Genomic DNA, 16,540 nt, shown 5'->3' on the forward strand with positions numbered 1-16,540 from the left:
ATGGGTACTAAATTAGATACAAATTCGATTGAAGCTAATACAGAAATCGATTCTAACTGTGGTAGAAAAAAAAAACCAATTGCCAGTCAAAAATAAATAAATATTTCTGCCAATGCTGGGTATAGGGTATGCATCGCGTCGAGCACTCGAACAGCAATTGCTGGTCGGTGGTTGGTGGTCGTGTTTGGTGGCTATTTATGGCCGGTCGTCTTTTTTATGGCCGTGCCAATTGAAATGTTGCCCAACCTGGTTGCTGAAACGTTTCGCTTTGACACTTTGCGCACTTTATGGTCGCCAATAAAAACCCTCATCCCACCCCCCCACCCCCCTCACCATTCCACGCGTACTCTAATGCTTTTCGCGCTTTGGTGCACATCAGTGGACGCAGTGGAAGCAGCAGAAGGAGAAGCAGCAGCAGATCCAACACCAGGAGCCGAACCGGTAATGAACTAGCTTCTGGCGCGTGTTATGGCCATGGTCGCTCATTAATTTCGCTTGAGTAAAGTTCAATAGAAAGGCCAAAAAAAAAAAAGAAAAACCCCGCAGACACCCGGCCTGCCGCCACATCCGGCCCCCCTCTTTGGGGGGCAGACAAAGTAGTGTGAAATATTTCAACAGGCAAATGAAAAATGATTTGGCAGAGCCTGGCTAACAAATGGGTCGCAATTTTCCTCACAGTTGCCCTGCCCAGGCAACCGGGTGTGGCATAGTGGCGAAAAGCGCTGATAAGCAAAGTCGGCCAGCAACTTTGGCCGAAAACGAATGGCCAGCAATTAGACAGAGGCCCGGCGAGAAGACACAAAAGGCACACGAAGAAATGGGGCTAAGTAACGAACGTGTCCCATGCTATCCGCGCCATCGATGACAGCACACGATGACAGGATGCCAAGGGCAGCACAGCGAATGGCAGATATCGATGGAACTTCCGTTCGAAAATGTTTGCAAATACTTATCGATTGGCAATCGATTGGGCATGAGGCATTTAAATGCGAAGAGGCTGCTCCCTGCCCTCTGGTTCAATGTTTCTGCTGGATCACCCTGTTTGCTGGTGGCACAGATGCTTCCACTGGCGTTGACAAATCCAAACTAACTTTGCTAGTAATCCACTTCCGTCGTGGACCTGCCCCTTTTACACACAGACACACTCACACACAGACACAATATTCGTTTTTCTTTTGCTTTTTTATTAACCAAAGATAATCAATTAATGTTGCTGCGCCTGGCGCGCCTGACAACAGGATAGGCATACAGAAAGCGCTCGCCTGCACGAACACCCAGCCCAGAACTGGACTGGACTGGGTGCGGACCTAATTTTGCAGCTAATTGGCTACTGATTTGCTCCAGATTGAAGCCAGCACCACAAGAACTCTTGAAGATGTTGCATTTCCCTATGCCACAAATCCTTAAAGCATTGCACAGGTTTCTACACAAAGAATTGAGTGGAGACACAGTCAAAGTTTCCTGCTCTGAAATTGCAATTTATGATAATGTTCAATAAATCTGATTAGCAGACATCTCTTTCTATCTCTCTCTCTGGTAGTGGGAATGGAATGGAATGTACGATAGAGCCATCATGTTATCCCTGTGCCAGTGCCGGGCCCAGTATAAGTCCCCGTTGTGGTGACGAGAGGCGGACGCGCAGCGGACATTTCAATTTCAATGCAAAATAGATCCATTGCTGCCAGAGTAAAGATATAGAGACTTGTTCTCTCCTGTCCTCTGCTGTGCTGTGCTGTGCTGTCCTCTGCTGTCCTGTCTGTCGTGCATGTCCTTTCGCCTGCTGTCCATGTCACAGCTTTTGGTGGCATTGGCGTTAAATATAACGACCACAACCAGACCCGAACCGAACCGAACCGACCAGACCCAGGCCCAACCCGATACCGATTCCGATTGCGTTGGTTTCGTCAACTTCAACGGTTTCCCCGCATAAATAACGCCCATGCACAGAACTCGCACAAGAGTGAGAGACACGGGCTTATAAAATATTCATATGTATCGTACATGTTGTACCCAAAAGCCTTTAACAAAGAGACAGAGACAGGGCTGGAGCCTGCCTGCCCGCCTGCCCAAGCAAATGGAAACAGTTTCGTGCACATTTCTATAAATTTCGAGTGGCACGGCAGAGGAGACAGGGACGCACTGCGGGGCTAGGAAATATTTATGCAAATTTCCCAATGTTCAACTGTTGCTCGAGCACAAAAAAAAAAAAAAAAAAAAAAAAAAAGGGAAAAGGCAACATGAATCCGAGCAAGTGTGCTAGGAGCAGTAGCAGCAGCAGGAGCGGAAAATAAAATAGGCAATACTACTCCCGTCCCCGCCTCTGGGACCAGGGCTCAAACCTTTTATGGCAGCATCATCTGACCTTCGCCGTGTTTATGCACAGCACCCAACTCCCATTCTTAGAGTTAGTAGAAACTGTACTTGCCATAGGTGCAATGGGGGGGGGGCATGAAAATGATGACCAAATGATAAATGTTTCTGGTTTTTTGTTTGTGTTTTTTTAAGGCTTTTTGGGGTTCAAAATTAGAAACGAGCACAAAAATGGCAAAGTTCAGATATGAGTTTTAATCAATGGAAGGGTGGTTGGTTGCTTTATGGAACCAGTTCCCTTTACATAGTGTGAAATATGAATAAGTGTATCACTGAGAATAGAATATATTTAACAGATAACACAGCTCCACACCAATTGGCGACAATGTCGGCCACTTTTTCACTTTTACTGAGTAGTCAACATACAACAAAAAAAATACAATACCCCCAAAAAATTATCCATTTTGCATTTGAAAGCTTAATATTACCCTGACGGTACGTTAAAGCTACAGGGTGTTCGGGTTCACTTTATAGCTGCATTTATCAGCTTTTGGGAATGGTAAAGTTTATTGCAACCAGATGTAAGATACTTAAGTTATGTGACAAAACATAAGTGTGAAAACATACATATATTTGTAAACAGAAGAAACAATAAAATACCCCAATAAATAAAATAAAATACAACGAGTTCCAAACAATTTTGTCGAGGCACATACATATGCTCCTTCCTTCCTTTTTTCCCTTTGTCCCACAAATGTCAAAGATGACCAATTTCAAAATCATTTAAAAGAAATCAAATAACACATGGCTTGGTTTATTTCGTACTGGAAACAGAAAACAGAACAGAAACACGAAGCGCCGAATGTGAAGGGCCAGCCGTAAATTGCGAAACATTTGGCACACACACACAGACACACACATACACAGACACACAAAAATAATCCGGTTGAAATCCTGGAAATCATCGCGCAGTTAGCGAACGTTGCCCAGCACTTGCTACAGCTGCAGTTGCAGTTGCAGTTACAGTTGCCACCCTCCTGCCCTGCCCTGCCCTAGCCACGACCCAGTGCCCGACAACACTCGAGTGCTGTTGCAGCAACGCAGAGCTGTACTTCAGCAAACCCCTGGTACCCTAAGTACCCCCGGACCCCATGACCTGACCTCTCCTCTCGTATGTTGATGCTGCTGCTGCTGCTGCTGGGACTGGGACTGCTGCTGCTCGTGCCACACTCCTGCCTGTGGTTGCAAGCGAGCAAACAACAGAGAAAGAACTACGAGTACGAGTAAAATATAATATAATAAAAATATTATTATTATCCTTTCATTTTCAAGTGCTTTCCATAGTGTGTGTGTGCGGGTGTGTGTGTGCCCCTGTACAAGTGTAAATGTGGCTGTGGGTGGGCGAAATTTTACGTTACCCCGTAGAAAAATGTGTGCGTGTGTGTGTGTGTGTGTGTAGTTGGGTGTTGGGTGCAACGGATGCAGGATGCTGAGATGCTAAGAGCACATTAGTTGGCAAATTGGGGAACTAGTTCAATTAATTCGCTTGAGCGGTGGCATAGTACATGGGAGAGCAATTGAAAAGTTCAACGCCCCTCCAGATAAAGAGGGAGAGCGCCAGAGAGCGCCAGAGAGAGAGAGAGAGAGAGAGGGCTGAAGTCACAGAAGTGTGGAATGCAAATGGCAATTGCACATTCCAGCTGGGAAATTACCGTAGTACCGCAGTACCGTAGCTGTATATGGCTAGTCTTTAAATGTGAACTTGGATTTTACTGAAATCTGCGACAACCGGAGCTATATATTTGTCTATCTATCTACCTATCTGTATATTTATTTATCTATACATCTATATAGTCTGCTGAATAGTGCGAAAATGAATCAGATTACAGATTTTTCTTTCGGTTCCGAGCTTCATCATTCAATCTATGCGGCTTCCGCTCGACTTAGCTGGCTGCCGGAAGTTCCTGTCCCATTTCACTTCCTTGAATCCTTGAAAGAGAGCACACACACAGGGGGGAGCGAGGGAGAGAGAGAGAGAGATCCAAAGAGATAGGGGAACATTTTTTTAAAAGTGGAATTAACTGGGGCGAGCAGAAGGCATATGCCAGCGGAGTATCGGAATTGGATTCGATTTTCGTTTGGGCTTCGGTTTGAGTTTGGGCTTCCATTCCATAGGTGGTGGGGTCGTGTGCAGTGGCACGTATTTGCATGCAACATGGAAGTGGAAGAGCGGATAAGAGAGGGGAAGAGAGCGGGAGAGAGAGAGAGAGAGAGAGAGAGAGGTGGGGCAGCAACAAGCTGCATGTGTGTAAATCCATTTATGCTCCAGCGCATTTATAGCCAATTTAAAAGCCCAAAGAGCTGCACTTTCCAACAGCAGCCACATCAGACGGTGGCAGAGGCGGAGGCGGTGGAGGGGTGGGTGCAACAGCAACAGCAGCAGCAGCAGCTCCACTGACCAATTGGATATATCATTTACAGGGCGCTTCACTTGGATAAACAAGGTGCCCCAGGGACAGAACGGACTATTGGAGTGCAGGCTCTGTCCTCAGCGTTGATTTGTGATAAATGGCAGAAAAACCGAAGTCGGTTGGAGGAAGGGAGGTGCATTGAGGCCCACAACCCCTCACCCAACTTTTATTTTTCTTTTTTTTTTTTTTTTTCTTTTTTTGTATTTTGGGTGGACCATGCCCATGCCCATGTCCGGGGGGCATTCCATTTGCATTGCGGGCCATTTAATTGCGCAGTTGGCTCATGTTTTACGACCAATATGCATAACATGGCATCCACATCTACATTCACATCCACATCCGCATTCACACACACACAGAAGGGCTGAGTTGAGGGTGTTGCAGGAGTGCAGTGGCTTTTGGGGCTTCAGTGGCCGTTGCATACTTTCGTGCACAAGCAGTGTCGAACATCCTTGCGCTCCAGCACGTAGCATGCCCCCACAGCATTGCCACTATTCGCCTAACTATGCAAAACTGTGCTTATTGATGACTGAATGGTGTCACGGGGTGTCCTGGGGTGTCACGGGGTTGAAGGAGTTGGAAAAGCAGCTAGAAAACGCTGCAGAGGTGGCAACGGGCAGTGTTGCAAGGGGCACAGGCAGGGCAGTGCAGTGGTGGCACCAGGTTGCAGCGCACTTATCTCTGGGACATTTTTTTTTTGTCACTGCACTGGCCCTGCTTCAAGGCTCATCTCTCTCCCTCTCTCCTCTCTCTCTCTTTTGCTCATTATTCTCCTCGCTACCTCCTTCTGTTTCATTTCAGAACCACAATCGATCCATAACGCTAACAAATAATCACCAAAGAGTCCACTTTGCTTGGAATTCAAAATCATTTAAGGCCCATTAAGAACCCATTTTTTTAAAGTATTTTTCTGGTACTATTATAGTTTAGTATGTATATGTATATCATAATATTTGGTACTATGTTTGCTTAGTTTACTATTTGTATTTTTTAAGTATTTTCTGGTATTTTCTACGAATTAATTTTTGAATATATTTGGCTTGCACTTACTGATTAAGGTTGCGCTCGTTGGAGCCGGACTGACTCTGGACGTTTTCCGTGTGGCGTCGCTCCTTGTGCACGATGCCCATCAGCTTCATCCATGGATTGTTCTGGGAGCCATGGCCTCCCATGCCGCCACTCTGCCACATAGTCATCTTGGCGGCTCTCTTTGCACTCTGACTGTGGCAGTGGTAGCAGCTTTAACAGCAGCTTTAACCTCCAATCAAAACAAGACGAACAACAACACAAACACACACACCACAAAAATTATAAAAATCACTCGCGATTTTGTCTGTTGTTGTCGCTGTTGTTGTGGGTGTCGGAGTTGGGGTTTTGGGTCTGGATCTGGATCTGGATCTGGGTCGGGCACTTTTCTGAACGAAGAGGAAACCTGTCAGCTCCAATATCCTGTATCCAGTTGCTGTTCTGGAGTAAGGGAAATGTTATTCAGCGATCCGCATTCCGAATATTCGCTTTGCTTCCTTAGCTTTCTGTTCGATTTGGATGGAATTGAACTTTGAATTGTTGTTGCTGTTGCTGTTGCTTTTGTTGCTGTTGTTGTCCTTTTGGGCGGCTGGCGTTGCTATTGCATACTCTTTTTTTACTCATTTTCCTACAGCAGCCTTTGGTCGTTTTCTTATCTCTTTTTAGGCTGCTGCTCCTCCTAGTCGTAGCTCTCTCTCTCTCTCTATATCGCTCGCTTGATACTGCCTGAACCTTCCTGCTTTATACTGCTCTATCATGCATTTTCCTTGCTTAATATCATTCTTATTACTTTTGAGGGATTATGGATGCTCTTTAGTTTCCTCCTTTCCTTTCCTTTACTTTCCTTTATTTTATTTTCCTTTTGTTTTGTTTCTTGTTGAGATTTTTCTTCTCTTGGCCTAATGTCTAAAATTAAGAATCACAATGGGCGTTTTCATCCTCTCCTTAAGGGTTTTTGTTTTTGTTTTTTCAGCGAAATTTCTTTTCAATTTTAATTCTAATTATTGTTTCGTCTTGGTTACAATTTTGTAGGCAAAAGTTATCCTTCTTTGTTCCTTTGCTTTCGTCTCTCGGCTCGGCTTCTTTTTGCTTTTGCTTGTATAATTTATCTTCTAGCTAAATTTATCCTTGGCCAAATGTTCTGTCGCAAGGGTTGGATGTCCCGATAGCGTTGATAGTAGCCCCCGATAGTCGAGTGCACTCGATTATTTGATACCCGGTACGGTAATCTCTTTCTCTCTCTCTCTCTCTCGCTCTCTACCTCGCTCGCTCTCTACCTCTCGTAGCGAGAGCTTTGATTGGTGCAAAAAGTCAAAGTGGCAGCACCTTTGCAGTATTGGACAGTGCTGCTGCCCCTCCCCCCACCACACTAGTGTTGGTTAATGGTCAGTGTTGGCAGTTGGCAGTTGGCCGTTAGATTACGATTACTTCTACTGTTCAGCATAGATCAATGCATCAATACCATTTATGGGGCACACAGAAAGGACATGTCCGTGCCACACTCTATCTGTGTTATTTCTGACGTTCCAAATCTATAATTTATAGCAATGTATATAGCATATATTTTTGAATGCTCTTCTCTTCTTGTACCGGGTATATGCCCAATTTTTGCCAGATCTATTTACTATTTATGGTCATATGTATGTTTGTTGGTTTGTTTGTTGGTTTGTTTTGCTGAACGGCAACCGTGAAGTGTTTATATGTTTTATTGAGATTGCTTTTCGGTTGGTTTTGTAGCTATAGTTTTGCAGTTGTATCCTTGTAGCCATGCAGCCTTTTAGTTGATTCTTCATAGGATAGGAAAGGCGGTTAAACGACGATATGAGAGTTTGCGTGTACAGACAGCTGCGGAAGACAAGACAAGAAATGGCATATCAGAAGAGAATAATCGTAAATTATTTTTAATACTTTGAAGAAGAGTAAATTTTGTCATATTTATAAGTAATATTTATAAATAAATCTGTAAGTATACATATATCAGTGACTGTTGGGACTATTAATCCGAAAGAACTATAATTTTTAATTTTTTTAATACAAATTATGATACACAAATTATTCTTTTATTTATTTTTTTTTGAGCATATGTCTTTTAATGAAAAAATTGTGACAGATCACAAATACAGATATATAGTTTTCGATCAACATTTTTAATTCAACATTTGTTCATGTTTTATGACATGTTAAATTTGTAATAATAATTTGTATAATTATTTGTTTAATCCATTTGAATTCTAAAAATTTAAAAATGATTAAGTATGTAAAAGAAAAGAGTATTCACGGATACCTGTTGAAATTATTTATTATACACCTGCAATGCCAGTTTTATCGATTTTGATTTTGTTTTTAAACTCATTACTATTTATTAAGTTTTTCCTGTATTTAGGATTTTAGTCATATATGTACATATACAATAAATACATACTTAAATGCGACATTGGCTGCACAAAGAGCTCCAAGCCCAAGGCCAAGCAACATTTATTTGCCTCCATAGCGGAGGAGGGATTATTGAATGGCATTTAATTAATGTCTGTCGTACAATTAGTAAAATTCTAGCAAATAGCCGTCATGTACATGACTTTGTATCAATTCAATCACAATTATTTGAGGCACCTCTGCACAGGCATCAAGTAAAAGTACAAGCAGCCCTTGAGGACAGCCACAAATGCACACAAAATGCCCCATCCAAGTGACTGGACAAAGGACTCTCCATCAGTTCAATTATGTCAACGATTTCTGATCATCTACCCGAAACGAGAATAATCATTCCGAATGGCTTATGGGAATGTCTTAATATATTTGCACTTTTCGATTTGCCCCAAGGGGACAGAGACGGCGACAGAGACGGCGACAGAGACACAGACGACGACTCCACGACACCTATGAAACCCACAATACGAACAGGCAGCCACCAGCGGCGTTAAGCAGTTGTTCTCTCTGCCAAATCTGACAGCGAACATGAAAGGAGGGGGTTGTCGGTCGTCGGTCGTCGGTCGTCTGATAAGTACTCGGAGAAGGACAGGATGAGGGACTGGAGCGTGTGCACATTTGCAATGCCATCAACGTCGCTGTGAGCGCATTAAGAAACCATTCCGGCTCGCCTCACTCTGCCACTGCCACTACCACTACCACTGGCTGTGGCACTGTGAAACTGTGACGCTGTCGCACGGTGGCACTCATCCTGCCATCGCCATCGTCTGCCTCCCACTGGGACGCTGGCTGTCATAGCCCCCAGTCATTCTCATCCAGTTGGACAGCAGATATAACCCATCCCCCCCCACCAGAATGCATAATTATAAAATCGAAAATGGTAATGGGGAAAATGAGGCCCAAGCCCAGTCCCAGGCCCTGCCTGAAAACGGTTGCAGCTCGATGACAACGTCAACACTTGGTCCCAAGTCCAACACACAGAGACACAGACAGACACACAGAGCAATTAATAATCGCAACACTCTCAGCTCTCTGTCTGTGTGTGGGAGCCGCATTGATTGTCGCCTAGAAGGCATTACAGGCAGGCCAAAAACGAAATGCAGGCAAGCCGATCCAGGACTCGGGGTGACCAAAATCAGCTCCAGAGCCATGAGCTATGAGCCATGAGCCATAACAGCAGCAGCAGCATCTGTTGGCCAATACCAAGACCAGCAGCAGCAGCAGCAATTTGTCAGGCAGCAACCCAAAAAAAAAAGGGAAAAAAAACAAAAAAAAAACAGAAAAAAACACCATAAAATACATGGAAAATGTAATAAATGAAAATGAATTGGAGCACGCTTGAGGAGAGCGAATAAATTGTATTGCATGTGCTTAACCCGCGAATGTGTTGGCTGGGATATTTTCATGACATAAAACCATGGGATAATGGCACCATCCTGGCACTCGAAATCTCTTTCAGCCACTGCTTCTGCAGCTCTAAGCCGAAAGTCTTTTAACTGTGAGACTGACTTCTCAGTTTAAGTATTTATTTTAGATTTTTCCAGCTCTATTTTACGATATATACGAACTCTTTTTGCCTGTTATTCACTCATTCCTATTCACATTCGTAGGCACTCGCCTCTCCTGCAGTACAGCCTATGAGCATTTGCCGCCTGTGCTCTATGCTGCCTTTGATTCTCTGATTGGGAAACATTCATATATTACCATCATAAAACTGCAAGGAAAAAACTTCTACTCTGGGCCAACAATCGGCCCTAGGCAATCCAACACCAAAGTCTGCTCAAGGGTTAAACGGGTGAAGACTGCCAGAGGCACAGCCTCAGCCTCAGCTGCCGGTTTCTCACTCAGTCACCCTGTGTATTCGGAGGACTTCCATTCACCAATTTTGTCAGACAGCAAAGTTCACTCGAGCGTGTGGCATTCAGGAGATGGATACCAAAGATGGTGGCCTGGCATGGTGTGGCGTGGCGGATGGGTGGTGCGGTGCGGTGCGGTGTGCGGGTGACTGGTGCAAGATTCTAAAGACCATCACCACCGCTGACAAGCACCACCATTGTGTGGTAGTTTGCTGCTGCTGGTTGTTTGCTGCTGCAACTTGTGACACACTTTGTTGCCTGTCGCCTGTCGCTTGTACCCTGCCAACGAACGCTTCAGCACAGCGATCTGTCAACGTCAACGGTGCGTATGATATATATTTATTGTGCACCACTTGCCCAGCCCCAGCCCCATCCCCATCACCATACCAGTCCCCAATCCCAATCCTTCGAGTACTTAGTCCCAATCCAGCAGCAGCAGCAGCAGCAGCAGCTCCCGACTGCAGCTTATGCTGCTGGAGGACTTTATTGGCATGACAACCAATGCCAAGGCCAATGCCATACAATTTCTATAATTTTTGCACAAATTATGACGCATTATATGACACGCGGCACCCTCCATTTCCATTTGCAGCTGCCACGCGCAAAGTATTAAATGCTCGACATATCCCAGGGGTCTGCCACGGATGGGGATTCCTCCCACATGAAAAAGTTACAGGTGCAGGTGCAGGTGCTGACCTTCCCACACACCTAATTACGCGTACAGTCAGGCAAGATTTAATGCCCATTAAATTGATATGTCAAAGGACCTTTTGCAATTATCCCTGCGAACGGGCGCCAGCCAAGTTCAAGTCCTTTGATCCAAGCATTTAAAATTGGCCTGGCAATTAAGTAAGCGACGTCGTTGTCAATCGGACACCTCATGAAGCAACGCTGCCAGGAAAATCCCTGAATCATTTCTAAATATTACCCCATATGTGGGGGGTAAGATAAGAGCTAAGAGAAAACTTTGGCCCACAGTCGAGACAGAAGAGGGTCTCTGGGAAAAAGCAAAGGCAGCGAAATTTGAAAGTTTTAAGCTGTTGACAAGGATAGAGGAGAGGAGCGGGGAGGAAAGGCAAGGCAAGGAATGGCTTGATGAAGCAAAAGGTATGCCAGTGGCAAAGGTAAATAAAAGCCAAGGGATAGAGTCTCAGGCAAAGAGTCTGGCAATAGTGCAACCGAATATGCTGGCATCAAAGTTCAACCCAAAAAGAGTTTACACTTTCAGCCAATTAACGTTCAAAACGGTTGGACAGAGGGACATCGCCAACAGGAGGAGGAATATTACACATAAGAATGCCAAGGAAAATCCACAAGAATCTTTTTATTGATTTTATTTAGAGATTCAGAGAATATGGCAAGTCTTTTTGTATTTTTTTTTTTATCGGAAAGCGGAAACATTTAATTTATTTTATGGAGCCTGCCGAAGCCCTGCCCCAAGCCCCCCCCCCCTGCCGAAGCCCTGCCGAAGCCCTGCCGCTTGGGGCTGAAAGCATTCCATGCCCATCTTTCGGTGTATGGCCAGGAGAGGCATGGCATAATATATTAACCATAGATTAAGCATCTGTAGGCACTTTGACGCTTAAGTGGGAGACATCTGGGAGACGCCAGATGCCACCACATGGGATCCAGCTGTGGGCCAGGGATCATCTGTTGCCTCTGGTGTTGCAGCATCACCTTGCGACGTGCGACACGCAAATCCGGCCACCTGCTCGACACATAGCTCGAGGGGACAGCACACATTTTTGGCCGGCACTAAGCTCTCGTTGAATATTTAATTAAGGAAATTATGGCAGCTGGCAGCTGGCCGCAGAGGGATGACAGTCGCCACAGTCCAAACGTTGCCCGGGCAACGACAGAAACAACAGGTAACTATGAAGGGCGGTTGAATCAATAAGAAATAAGGGGCAGTGGGCAAGGTAACAAAAGAGGGAGAGGGAGCGACGCTCCTCAGGCAGCGCACCATTTACCATTCGCTGGAGAGGACCACGACAAGATGGTAAGTCAAATCCTCACTCGGGGAATTAATCACGAGCATGCTGAATTATATTATGCCCACCCCCTATAGCCACCAAAGAAAAAGCTTTCCAAGAAGGAGAAGGCCCGTCTGGAGGCCGAGCAGGCGGAGCTGCTGCGCATCGAAATGGAAAAGGAAAAGTGTGTGAGCTTCCTTCCAGGCACATCATTTGGCATCATTACTCCTAAGCTGTGATTATCCCCACCCCCCCTCGCAGACTTAAGAAACTGGAGGAGGCGCGCCAGCGCAAAAAACTGGAAATGGAACAGGCAAAGCATCGCCAGCAGCAGGAGGTGGCCGAGAATCGTCTGCGTCGGACACAGCTGAAGGACAGCATGCTCTTCTTTGAGGCAGTGCGTACGGCGATTGAGGCCATCAAGGATGGCGAGCGGCACGAGCGCGACTGGGAGAAGTTCATGCGCTGCAATGGGCTGCCGAATGCAGCCAGTCCGAGCGATCTGCGCAAGTACATCCATCAGTGGCACGCGGACATTGCCCAGCGGCACAGGGAGGCGCGCAACTGGCTGCTGCGCACAGACGAGCGAACGCTACTCACACAGGATGCCCAGGTGGCGGATCTGACGCGCATCTCGCTGCGCCAGCAGCAGGGACGGCTGGGCGATGTCTATGCCCATCGCATCAAGGAGGTGCTTGGGGTGAGTACCCACTGTACACAGTGCTGCACTGTACTGCACTGTACTGCACACACGCACACAGATTCTCAGCGAGCTGGATGAGGCGTTGCCCTTCAGGCAGCGTTCGGTGCATGTGGCAGAGGATCTGGCCAAGCTCAAGACGGAGATGCGGGTGTTTCTGCGGCAGCATCTGGACGAGTTTACCTACAAGACAATGTCCCACATTGAGCGGGACATGGAGTGAGTATATTCGATATACGATATACGATATCCGATAAGTTCAGCCAGTCGAGCCAGTCCATTCCATTACCCACAGAATCGATAGACCGGGCGTCTCAAAGCACATCTACAGCTCGGATGTCTTTCAGAGCTTTGTGTGGACCTTCTCCAAGGATGCCCAAATGTAAGTGTCAGTCTGATCGATGCCCCAACCCCATTTGCTTGACGCTTTTTGCTTTTCTTCTTTGCACTGCCCGACAGTGCCCTCAATCCCAAGGCACGCATTGGGGAGCAGTCGGGCCACAATGAGATCGATTTCCCAACCATTGAAATGCAAATTTCACTGCCCCCGACAGTGCAGCTGCAGAGCTCGGCGCTGCGCGGCCTGTGGCTCAATTATGATCACTTCAGTGACTACTGCAGCAGCTATCAACTGCGGCATGCCCGCTCCGAGAATGCCAGTATGTAGGAGGAATACCCGAAGCAATGTCGATAGCTGTAACCTATTCCCCTTTGCATACAGATATTCTGCGGCAGACGAAGCGCGAGTGGCGCAAACGCAAGGAGATCCTGCAGGCGATGCTGGACGAGTGCGGCAGGGACATTCCGCTGTCGGAGCTGGAGCAGCTCACCCAGGAACAGCACTCGGCCAGCTCACAGCCGCAGCGGGAGCGCGTCTACGATGTGGACAAGCTGTATGCGGAATACGAGGATGAGCTGAGTCGTGCCCATCGCCGGGCCATCGGCCCCGAGGCCTATGGCATGCTCGAGACGGATGTGAATCTGCGCCGATACCGCATCATTGGCGGCGTCTACTGCATCGATTTCCTCGAGACGCCGCAGCAGGACAAGCAGCTCAATGCGCGCTCCTTCATACGAACAAGTACGCTAAAGAGATTCCCTTTGAGGTTCCCCTTGACTTTGCTCTGATGCTCCACTCTCCACTCCCATTGGCAGTTAGTTGTGCCAACAGCTTGGTGCTCAAGGAATACTATCAGACCTACAAGCCGCCGCCGCCTGTGCTGCCCGGCGTGCGACGACTGCCCGAGGAAATTGAGGCTGAGATGCGGATGATCGAGTCGGCGCTGGACAAGCTGGCGCTGGTCACGCTGCAGTGGGTTCCCCCCGCTCCCATCTCGCCAACAAGTCTCTCATTTACTCTCTTTAAAAAAGGTTGCCCGATTCTGTGATTTGGTTCGAGCCTCCGGTCGCTTGCCGCTGGGAGACGCACATCGAGACACTCGAAATGGAGCTGGCGGATGGCATGAAACCGGTGCCGCCTGCCCCAGCGGATGCGGCAGCTGCCACCACGGCGACGCCCACAGAGGCGACGCCCCTCTCGACCAACGCCCAGCCGAGTCCGCTGAAGAGTTCGCCCCGTTGTCCGGCCGCCCGCCTGCGGCCCCACAAGTCCACGTCGCACCCACAGCAGACGCTGCGCGAGATCACGGACTTTGACCTGAGGGCCATACCCAGCGACGTGGACCTGTACGGGCTGGTCAAGGAGTTTGTGGTGCCGCGGCTGCCGCAGGGCTTCTGCGTGCGTCTCGAGGCGACCACCCCGGCGGAGTCGGCCACGGGCATGGGCTCGGGTCTGCGCCGCCGCAGGGTGATGTTCCTCGCCCGCCAGACGCACGTGCGACTGGGTCAGGGTCTGGGTCATGGCACAGCAGGCGGAGTCGAGGCTGAGCCCACCGATCATCTGCAGCTGGGCTTGGGCCTGGACTTGGGCCTGGGCATTGGAGCCGATTTCCTGGACACTGCGGAGCCGGCGGAGATGTTTCCGCCGCTGTGCTTTGACAAACTGCTGAAGTTCCGCCAGGCAGCCCCTGTGCTGCCGCAGGGCTACCTTTTCTCGCAGCTCATCGAGGACATGGACCGCCTGTGGCGTCTGCAGCTGCCGCGCGAGCAGCAGGCGGAGCTCATCCAGCAGATCTCGGAGCAACTCTCGCCCACTGGCTGTGCGGGCAGCGAGGCGGGGGCAGCTGCAGCAGCAGCAGCAGCAGGAGCTGGAGGTGGATCCCATCCAGCCACTCAGCCAGGAGCTGGTGGACGTCCTGCAGCCAGCAGCGGCGGCCGCCGCCTTTGCCTACTACACGGGCATCTCATTTGTGCGCGACTCGCAGCTGCCGCACGACTCGGAAATGGAGCAATCGGCGGCGGCCACCAAGCAGCCATCAGATGGCCTGGACAGCAGCGAGGACGACGAAGAGGATGTGGACAGTCTGCTGGAGCTGCTCGAGGGCGCCTCCACAGCGGGCAACACACTGCACGAGCTGCTGGCCCCTGGCCCCGGCCAGAGTCACAGCGAGAACAGCGACAGCGAGATGTAAGTGCAAGTCCATCCATCCATCCATCCGTGATATCCTCCCTTTCCTTTTCGTTCCTGCAGGCGCAGGCAGAAGCTTAGCAGCACTGCGGCCATCACTCAGGGCAAGTGGAGCACTCGCGATGTCCACGACACAAAGTTCAATGAGGACAAGCTCTCGATTCAGTTCCGCACAGGCAGATTGGGTGAGTGCGAGCGGCTGTGCTGCAAGGCCTATTCTCTTTCTCATGCGGGCAGCCGTCGTTTGATTTAGGGATCTTTGGCTTCGCCCTGAACAAATACAGCAACATGCCCTACCAGACCTGGGACCTGCGACCGGACATGAAAAAGCAAGTCAAGCAACAGGCCAAGGCCACAGCCCAAGGGACGGGCCCCAAAGACAGAACTAATCTGTGAAACTTTTCTTTGCAGTCCTGGCACCATCCTCTTCAGCTTCACGGCATCGCTGATCAGCCTGGACATGACCATCACCGTTGCGGGCTACACGGTGAACAATTTTCAGGGCGGCAGCACCCAGGGCCTCACCGAAATGATCGGCAAAACGCTGTCACTGGCCGAGCTGAAGGCCACACTGATCCTCTCGGCGGTGGACATTTTCCCCGACGAGGATGCCTTCTGCTATACGGAGGGCTCCTGCGAGAAGAACTATGTGATGGAGATGCACTGCTATGCCTGCCTCTCGACCCTCGCCCAATCGCACAACTTCAGCTGGTCGCGCTGGAACCTGCTGGCCGGCTCCCGCACCGCCGTTCTGCTCGTCCGCGAGCTCATCGAGGGCAAAAAGGTGCCGTACTACTCGACGTTGCTGGTGACGCCGCTCAAGACATCGATCATTGACTGCACCGAAGTATCGGCCAGCTTCAATGCGGTGGGCATTGCCGGCATGGAGTACTATGCGGATCTCTATCAGCTCAGCCAGGCCCACGCCCAGCCGGTGAGTCTCGAGAAGCAGCGCACGATGAGTCCGGTGCTCAGGGACAATGTGGCAAGGATTCTGATGGCCATACGGCCATTGAGTCTCTGTTGAGAATACAATTTCAAGAGAATATATATATGCACATAAAGGAAAATCATTGCCCGTCTGCCTTCTTCTCTTGCCACCTTCCTGCCATACGCTTATTATCAATCCGTATCGGGATTCAGGCCCCGTTCCGCCCCATCAATCTATAAGTGAATTATCATTCATTGTCAGCAGTTTAACCGCCCATACCCCCACACAGCATCAACCCCACGACACGCAGCACAATTAA

At 48.6% G+C, this 16,540-nt stretch overlaps 2 protein-coding genes across 2 annotated transcripts in view; one reads left to right on the plus strand and one right to left on the minus strand.

Annotated features, from left to right (window-relative positions):
- Window positions 1-6,425, minus strand: part of LOC111074807 (potassium voltage-gated channel protein Shaker) — a 114,605-nt gene extending 108,180 nt beyond the window's left edge. Inside the window, exon 1 of the mRNA XM_041591895.1 lies at window positions 5,832-6,425. Coding sequence (XP_041447829.1) covers window positions 5,832-5,977 — 146 coding nt within the window. The 5' untranslated portion in view covers window positions 5,978-6,425. The remainder of the gene's footprint in view (window positions 1-5,831) is intronic.
- A 3,737-nt stretch (window positions 6,426-10,162) lies between these two features.
- Window positions 10,163-16,317, plus strand: LOC111072409 (axonemal 84 kDa protein). Its single transcript, XM_041591980.1, is given in 13 exon segments — window positions 10,163-10,294; window positions 12,159-12,247; window positions 12,325-12,763; window positions 12,825-12,982; window positions 13,059-13,145; window positions 13,223-13,422; window positions 13,485-13,844; window positions 13,919-14,075; window positions 14,135-14,942; window positions 14,944-15,290; window positions 15,354-15,475; window positions 15,544-15,619; window positions 15,702-16,317. Coding segments are annotated over 13 exon segments (3,591 nt in total).
- Window positions 16,318-16,540: the final 223 nt, after the last annotated feature.

The sequence above is a fragment of the Drosophila obscura genome, unplaced genomic scaffold (genome assembly GCF_018151105.1).
Source record: "Drosophila obscura isolate BZ-5 IFL unplaced genomic scaffold, ASM1815110v1 contig_165, whole genome shotgun sequence".
NCBI lineage: Eukaryota > Metazoa > Arthropoda > Insecta > Diptera > Drosophilidae > Drosophila > Drosophila obscura.